Source organism: Homarus americanus, unplaced genomic scaffold (assembly GCF_018991925.1).
Source record: "Homarus americanus isolate GMGI-L3 unplaced genomic scaffold, GMGI_Hamer_2.0 scaffold24523, whole genome shotgun sequence".
Classification (NCBI taxonomy): Eukaryota; Metazoa; Arthropoda; class Malacostraca; order Decapoda; family Nephropidae; genus Homarus; species Homarus americanus.
This window is the reverse complement of record NW_024744357.1, coordinates 2295137-2304586: the sequence shown is the minus strand read 5'-3', so window position 1 is coordinate 2304586 and position 9450 is coordinate 2295137. Positions and strand designations below refer to the sequence as shown.

The 9450-nt window shown below is 40.5% G+C and overlaps 1 protein-coding gene across 1 annotated transcript in view; it reads left to right on the top strand.

Moving 5' to 3' along the window:
* Nucleotides 1-1479: 1479 nt before the first annotated feature.
* LOC121877783 (calpain-D-like) overlaps nucleotides 1480-9450 on the top strand; it is a 35710-nt gene continuing 27739 nt past the window's right edge. The window contains exons 1-4 of the mRNA XM_042383644.1: nucleotides 1480-1597; nucleotides 3407-3734; nucleotides 3964-4082; nucleotides 5114-7169. Of these exons, the coding sequence (XP_042239578.1) occupies nucleotides 3420-3734; nucleotides 3964-4082; nucleotides 5114-7169 (2490 nt within the window). The 5' untranslated portion in view covers nucleotides 1480-1597; nucleotides 3407-3419. The remainder of the gene's footprint in view (nucleotides 1598-3406; nucleotides 3735-3963; nucleotides 4083-5113; nucleotides 7170-9450) is intronic.

Here is a 9450-nt window from a genome sequence, read left to right as displayed (position 1 = left end):
GTTGAAAATGTTTAAAGGAGGGCCACCAGACTGATGCCAACACTTTTGCACCTCAGCTACCCTGAGAGATTGGAGTGCCTGATATTGCTTAGCTTATACTACAAACGGGCAAGGGGTGACCTAATTGAGGTGTATAAGCATCTCAAAGGGCACTATTCAGTCGAGTGTCCTTACTTGGAGCTGGCGGACGCTTGCCCCACAAGGGGTCACAGCTCAAGATTGAAGAAACCGCAAGTCCAGAAAACTGTGAGGGCAAACTTTTTCGGAGTGAGAGTTGTGAACTCTTGGAACAATACGGCACTGAGTATGAGCTCTTTCAAGACAAGACTTGACCAACACTGGAGCGGGTTCAGGTACATTCAGGAGCCAATGCATGCCCAGTACTTGCCAACAGTGCGTAACAGAGCCCTGACCGATCGCCCAGCAGCTAACGAGCCGATCAGTAGTGAAAAGGATAAAAGGAAGTCAGGAACCGGAGAAAAGGATGGCTAGAGGTGGTGGTGGACCAATCGAGATAGTCACACCAATATACGAGAAAAACGAAGAAGAGGAAGAGGAGGAAGTAGACAAAGAGGGAGATAACGAAAAGAAAGTAGACGAAAAGGAAGAAAATGAAAAGGAAGGAGGCGAAGAGAGATGAGGAAGGGAAGAACAAGAAGAGATAATCGCCTCAGAATCAACGTGTCTATACTGTATATGTTGAAGAGACATAACGTATATGTATCACTCTATATGTCTATGTTTTGATGATATATCGATGAATTCATAAATACACCCTGAATGATATCGCACAATATCTTATTTTAGAAGTTCCAACATTAGCATTTCATATGTTTTTTGAAACAGCATATGAAAACATATCAATCTGTTTAACAACTTTTTAAGAGAGACTTATAGTGGTAAAATGCTGGTAACTTATAAGTTACAAAAAAACAAAACAAATAAACTGATATATAATCACCAAAGTTGAGTTCAGGCAAAAGGCTTTATTCCAGTAGATGACTATGAAATTTATATTATAATACCAACAAAATTTAAATTAAATTATTTAATTACGTGATGCCTACATGTAAGTTTTTGTATGAAAAAAGCTAAAAATTATCTTTGTTATTTGTTTTTTATAATATTTGGGAAATTTAAGGGATGAATTTATGAAAACATAATTATTTCGAGAATATTAAGATTCTGACATTAAGAAGCTTCAAATTTGGCGCGCCATTACAGCGATCAGCTGAGCGCGCACGAGCAATGTATCTGCCAAACACCTCAAGAGGAAACATTTACATCATTACTTTACAGCATCGTCTCATTTTGTAATATACATTATACCACCTGTAATGTATACCGAAATAATTACATAATATTTATATGGGTTTAATAATATCTTTAATTTGATATTTGACTAAAAAATGTATTACATTTTTTTGTACCCTGATATAGCAACTGGTCATCCCCCCGACAGACATCCCGATGTAAACATTACGAACAAAGGGGCAGATTGGGTACACCTGTCCTCTTATTTGGCCTCATTATCCTACTTCCACATGGTTTACCTGGTTTATTCCTCCTCCCGGGGATGCTAAGGGCCAGAGAAAAGGTAAGAAGTGGTTATGGTCGTAGTATTTTGTCTAAGTTGCCAGAGAAATACAATCAAATGGGGTTGCAATATTCATGTTCCGATCAGTGAATTTTCAGCCATATCTTAGTTACTGGTTGTTAAGTAGTTATTTCAGGGACGATTTTCTAAGTTCAATAATTTATGGCATCAAGGGTGAGTGGAAAGTGGACACCAACTAAAACTAGGTCAGTGGGAGGGTCAGGAGGCTGCAATATATCACTATTCCCTGTGATGCATTAGTGCAGAAAACATCTCTGGGCTGTATAGACTCATGAGGTATCTTAAGTTATGAATAAATAACTCGATGATGACCTTTTTATGATTTTATTCAAGAGAGTGAGAGGTGGAGGGCCAGAGGACAGTGTGAGAACCAGGACTTGGACTGTATTGTTTAGTGAGTCACACTTTTCTTTGGTTCAAGTTCAATAAAACAATGATTCTTTGGTGCTTGTAGTAGTGTAGCTGTAACAGGTTCGTAGCTGTGACTAAAGGTATCTTATGTGTTCATCAGGATGTAGGAAATACTTCTTATATTGTCTTAGCCTTTGTTTGAAGCAACACTTCTCTCTTCACTTAGGTTAGTAATACTGGTATTTACTGACAAGAACGGCGTCTCCTTAATGAAATAATTGTACACAGTTTTTGTTGCTGGTGAACTGAATACAAATTTTGATAATAAGAATTAATTTGTTTGATTATCTTGGAACAACTTTGATCTTAATTAAAGAGTGAGAGTTGTGATGCAGCATCATATATGACAGAAATGAATATTTTTTGCTTGTAAGAAAGTTTTCTGCCAGATAATTATTTGTAATAGGAATTGCTGTTACTTAATCTAAACAAACAAACATACACTACAGTACTGTATTAGTATTTTTTAAAATCTTATGTTTTTTTCAGTCACCTTTTATTCCCAAAGCTAAAGACCATCGTGTTATATACAGCAGTAGATGCAGTCTAACTAGAAATAAAAGCTGCAGTTTATATTTACTCTTCAACATTTTCTTCTCTTCTCTGGTGGTAAAAGTAGGTCACTGTAGACTGTACCACTGAAAGGACCAGGAGCAGCTTTAACTTTTGGCTGGTAGCTGCAGTTTATGTATTTCATTATTGGACTTATGTTTCTACAAGTTCAGTTAACATAGTTTGAGTTCTTATTTTTTAATTATTTATTTATTTATTTAAATTTTTAATGTGTTTTTTATTAATTTTTTTAATTATATATATATATATATATATATATATATATATATATATATATATATATATATATATATATATATATATATATATATATATATATATATTATATTATTTATATATTTATTTATTTATTTATGTTTTTATATATATATATATATATATATATATATATATATATATATATATATATATATATATATATATATATATATATATATATATATATATATATATATATATTTTATTTTTTTTTTTTTTTTATTTTTTTTTTTTTTTATAAACGTGTTTTACTGTTGTAAGAATGATCACTGAAAATAAAGATCATCAAATTAGTCATTCTTCATTATAAAGTTGAAAAGTGATTGTGAAAATTGTTCTCAATTTTATTTTTCCGGCAAAAAATTCCTTGAAGCTGAATTTGCTGTCTCAGATTAAGTGTTATTTATGCAGTTGGTGAAATTAAAAGCCATAAGCCTGACACAATAACCACACACTGAGGCGGCCAAGCAGCTTAGTTTGTGGCCATGATGTGGCAATATAGCTGCCTCTGCACACATGAAAAGAATTAATGTTTTAATATTTCAGGCTATGGTTTGGAATGGCAAGAGGCGGGAGTGTAAAGAAACAAGAAGATTCTCAAACCCTTGCCTCTAATGTCAAGGGCACTAGACTAACAGAGGAGATTATTACTTCTCACAAGGATTCTGTTTCATCAAAAAAGATCCTTCATCATAGTAACTCCCAAGATAACGACACGCCTCAAGACACGGGCAAGAGACGACATTCTGCCAAGAAGAGTGAGTCACTTAATAATGGGTGCAAATGGCCGTGCAATTCTTGCCGATTTCTAAATGTAGCCTCAACGGACCAGTGCGTCATATGCACAAGATGGAGGCCCCGCTTACCGAGACAGGTAGCTACTGTGTGTTTAATGACCACAAGTATTCATGTAACTCTACTTTGTGGTTCTTAACATGATGATGATCAACACATAAATATAGTTGTATATTTATCTTGTTTTTTCTTTGGTCCGGTAATGATGAAACTGTATACGAATGTTTGGTTTTGCCTCTGTCGCTCACTCCGGCTCACAGTTCTTATACAAAGTTGACTGTTTTATCCAGGGTTGATTTTCTTGACAGGCATCACACCCAGTAACTGGTGTTCACCGATGGTCATTCCTCGGTGCAAGCGATCTCGCACAGACTGCTGCAAAGAAGCGAACAAATGAAAAGGAGAAGTGGACATGTCGGAATTGCAAGTGAGTAATAAGACCAAGTGCTGTACTGTACTCCCTCAAGGTCTACAGGTTAAGCTCTTATCTTTTGAAGGTACAATGCCATAGTTAAATTGATTGGAAACTGTTTTGCAGGAAGGTAAGTGTGAGAATAAGGAGAGACCAAAACTGAGGTGGAGGGATGAGTCAGGCCTGAGGGGGTGATGAAGGGGATGGTGATTTTAAATTAACTTGCCTGACAAATCCAGTACTTGGGCAGATGGTAAAGTCCACTCTCTGGTATATCCCCGATTTTAGAGATTTTTTTGTTTGTTTGCACTAACTTAATCACCTTGAGTGTTTGTTACTGTGCTTGTTTGTCTCCATGTGAAATGATAGGAGTGTGTGATGAGACTCTTTGTAGTGTTATGTCTGTGTTTGTAGACATAAACTTTATTATATGTAGCACAATTAGTCCTCAGTTTTGAACCCACTTGTCTTGGAAATGAGTTGAAATATCTTTTATCGTGTATTAAAATGTCTCTTGTAAATTGAGACAAAAATTAATAGTTTTTTGTACATGTAATATCGACTATGGGTTTGGGTTGTAGTGCAGCATTTATACAGTAATAATTAATTTTGTGAGATGAAGTAAATATATACACAGTAAATTACTTTATACTATGATGAAGGATTCCTCGTGGTATATGTTCCTACAAACACTAATGTAAACACTGTACTGTACTCACCCTCCTGTTAGCATTCTATTCTGATTAGATAAGTCTATCATTACTTTAAATACTTGCTAAGGTGACATTTTGACCATCCTGAACTCATGCAGTTAATTTTTATCTTTAATAACATAATCTACTTCCTTCATGACATAATAATTTCCCATTACCTCCTGATAATTATAATCAGTCATAAATATTGATAAGGCTGTATGGTATGCTGCCATGGCCATACAGGTGATAAGATGATAAGAGTGCTTTTGTTCAGATAACTTCTTACGTTGTTAAATTTTAAGTTGCACATTAGGATTTTAATAATTGTTTTCTCTAATTCTTTATACGTAGGTTTCTGAACGTGCGCCATGCGAGTGAATGCATCATCTGTGGCTGTGGTGCTGAGCGTGGCAGCAAGTTGTCCTTAGTGCCCCGGGAGATTCTCAGTCCAGTCGCTGATGAAAATGGCCCCACTTCTCGGCAAGCACTATCTAGGGTCTTCGCCGAGGCAAACATGAGCTCAAACAGTCTAGTCTCCAAAGCGGTCAAGCTCAGTTGGAAGTGTAAACAGTGCCGACACTATAATTCGGCACACAGCTCAACATGCTCATCGTGCATCAAGCTCATCGGTAGTAGTGGCAGCAACACCAGCGGTTTGACTCTAGGTTACAATAGCCCAGTAGATAATGTGATCACACCCGTGGAGGAGGTGGAGGGATCATTGATGGTGGAAAACAGTCTCTACTTTCTGGGAAATAATGCCTCTGCATTAACTTCCCCTGACACAGAATGTAATCGGTCACCAAAGAGGCAAATTTCTTATGCTTATGGCCAGTTGCGATCTAAGTTAAGTAAATCAGAAGATAAACCAGTGTACGTGCCAGTGTCTTCTAGGAGTGCTGACAGAATTAGTAGTCAGGACTTTGATAACTTGGTCGTAGAATTTGACACAAACAAAAATTATAGTGTGCGTAACAGCAATGATAATGAGGAGGTAGAGACGTGGGTGTGTAAACGGTGCACACTGAAAAATCCCATTGACTTTGAATATTGTGAGGTGTGTGATGCTCCACGAAAGCCAAACATCCCGACTACTCTGCCGAAGAAAAATAAAAACATTCTTGGTGTGTCGGGTAATGACATAGAAAATGGTAATAGTGAATGTCTTACGAGTCAAAAGACAGCTGTCAAACCTCATTCAGGAAAAACTTCCCTTCGGAAATCAGTAAGTGACGCAACAGATCTGAACATTGCCGAATCTCTTGCCAAATTTGTTGCCAGTAGACTTTCCTCTCCATCAGAAACAAATATGTCTGACCCAGAAAAAGTTGTGGAGGAATCCAAGCCTGAGAATGCCATGGCGGTGTCGCCACCTGTGGTGGATCTGACACGTGCTGCCAGCCAGGAAGAATACTCATTAGCTGAATCAGACATGTGGTCATGTGGTTTTTGCTCCTTTGCATACAATCCCTCGTGGTCAGAAACTTGTGATATGTGCAGTAGTGCTAAGGAACGAGAAAAAAATCCAAAGACACGAGAAGTGTTAAATCAAGGTCTTGATGAAGACTTCCAGTTATTAACAACAGACCTGACTGAGGAGGGTGACTCACCAGACCAAAGTTGGACATGTATTAAGTGTACTTTAGTGAATCCCGGTGCAGAAAATGCATGTAAGGTGTGTGGGGGGTCTAGGCTGAAAAGTATCTGTTATGTGGACGATGCCACACTCAAGAGAGGAGAGTTCTGGACATGTGTAGTGTGTACTTTAAAGAATCCAATTTTTGCCAGGCGTTGCAAAGCATGTAAAGCTAAAGTTGATGGCACTGGTGGTACAAGAGACAAGCTCAGTTCAAATAATGAATCCAAGCCTAAGGATTCAAGACCAAAGTCTGAACATATCAGCAGCCCAAGCTGGAGTATTGGTGCCCAGAAATCACCAAGTTTGCAGAGGATGAGTCTGATGGACACTTCTGCTACTAACGGCAGCAGGACGGTTCCCCAAACAGATAATCAAAATGGTTCTCAGTGCAACGATACATCTACTCGGGGGAATGGAGCCATACCCAAGTCTAACACGGTTGCGGGCTGCCAACTCCCGGCAGTACCCCAGGCTCCCCGGTCGCCGTCGTCCGTGCCCAATTCTCCCGTAGCTCGACCCAGAGAAATGCTCACCTCTTCTGCCTCGTCTACCTCCTCTTGGAACTGTAGTGCCTGTACCTTTAATAACAGTGCCAGTGCCGTGTCGTGTGCCATGTGCGGCTCCTCACCGACCTTAGGAGATGTTCAAATTACCTGGCCGTGCGACCGAACTTACAGGGGACACTCAGAGTTAATGGATGTGCTTAGGGAGATGGAAGTACAGGATGCTTTGAACAGGTGGACGAGGATTGTTCAGTACTGCAAAGTGGTGAGTACCAACTGAATGTCATGTTACAGAATTTTGTTTGTGATTAGTAATTTTTTATTCTTGGTGCAACTAGATTTCATTAATTATTAATGCATAGATTCTGAATATCAGTAGCTGTAGCCTTGTCATTAATTTTTCAGACAAGTTGAAAGGATGGTTTATAGCCATGACCTCTGTCTCACACACACATAAGGTTACTACAGTATCCCATTTATTTTTGGTTAAAGTAAGTTCTTGGAACCTTAACAAAAAATTTAAAAGCATAGAATGTTGTTCATTATATTTTTTCTTAAATATTTATTCCTTGGTCATTCTTGACTTATGTTGCCCTGAGAAGGAGATGCAGGAGTGTTTGTTTACTGTCAGCATCCAGGAGTTGTGGATAGTAATGCGTTCATCCATACCTTGTGTGTGTGTGCGTGTATGTGTGCGTCGCACACAGGGTGGTGTAATGCATCTAGTGTGGCAGAATTATGTTAGTGTTAAGGTGCAAGCACTGCTTGCGTCCTCTTGCTTTCGGCTACAGCCGCTGGCTAGCTCTCATGGCGAACAGGGAAGCAACTTGCATAAGTCCTCCCTTGCCAGTACACAGCCTCTTCACCATCAAGACTCCTACTGTGTCCCCTTGTGGCAACACACGGTAACTGGGTGCCCCGTGGGCCTAGGCTAGACCAGCAGGAATCCTGGAGCAGCAGTGGGCCCCAGAGGGATGGCGCATAGGCCCACTGGCATGTGGACACATTCTGGCACCTACCAACCACTGCCCCGCTGCCTTGCCGCTACGGGATTAAACCCCAAAAGAAAAATCTGCGGTGGAACCCCGCATCAGGCAGACATCCTTACAGAGCTACAGTAAGACCCCAACGGCGGTATAGGCGGAAGAGGTGACCAACATGGGAACCCAACGACTTCACCGGTGGATGAAGGCAATGCAAGATGGACAGGCTACTAAGACGAAACCCAACAGACTGGGCTATCGGCAGTTCATTGTAACTCTCCCTCTCCCCAGTCATTGCAACACTTGCACCACTGGATCAAGAAAAGGGAGAGCCAAGATGTAAGGTTGTAGTCTGCGCCCCTGCCTCACCACATAAATCAACTCATGCGCAGCCATCATCCAGCTCATCATAATTCTCATCTTCATCAAAACCCCTATACCCCGAAAAGTTCTATGGCGATGGGCGAGTGGCGACAGGGACAGTCAGAGATGATTGCCGGGAGTCTCTGTCACAACGCTGCACATGGGCAGCATAGATAAGATGGTTGTTTATGTACTGGGATCTAGGCAGCAGTGCAATCCAGTCCCGTCTGTGCGACTGAGCAGCTCTTTCGAGCAGCCACTCTGCTCACCCCACATGAGGAGGGGGCTAGAAAAGGTGTGCTTAACCTAGCCTGCCTAAAGGATCAACCTGACAGGCAACTGCACCCAGTAAGGTCATCCTTATGCAGTCGAAAACACAATCATGATCACAGATCAAAACAAAAACAAACTATACCTCTTATGGTAACTGCATGGAATGTCAGGACCCTTCTTCATACTGGCACAAATGAGCATCCTGAAAGAAGAACTGCCATTGTGGCAAAAGATCTGGCTAGGTATAACATCAACATAGCAGCCATTAGTGAGTCCCTGCTCCCAGACGAGCGTCGGCTCACTTAACGGGGGTCTGGCTATACCTCCTTCTGGAAGGGTAAGCTTGCTGTGAAGAGAAACAGCATTTATGGAGTTGGCTTTGCTATCCACCAAAGCATCCTACATAGGCTAACTGAAATGCCTGTTCGGACCAATGAGCGCCTCATGACGCTCCGAGTCCCACTGAATCACTCACGTCATGACATAAAGGAGGCCATTTATGCCAACCTTGACAGAGTGCTCACCTGTATCCCTAGAAAAGATAAGGTTGTGCTCCTCTGTGACTTAAATGCCAGAGTTGGCAGAGATGATGATATATGGCAGGGAATCATAGGGAGAAACGGACTAGACAAGTGTAATCCTACTCCTCCTCAGCACATGTGCTGCACACATCCTCACTATCACCAATACCTTGTTTAGGCAGGCCTACACATTCAAGGGTTCGTGGCAACACCCACGATCCAAACACTGGCATCTCATTGACTACATTGTTGTCAGATAAAGAAATCGCCGAGATGTACTTATCACCTGTGCCATGCGTGGCTCAGACCACCATGACACTGATCATCGGCTTGTCAGAGCCAAGCTCTCACTTCACGTTGCCCCAGAATGGCGAAGGCAGCAAGCCTCCAGAAGAGGCTTTAACAC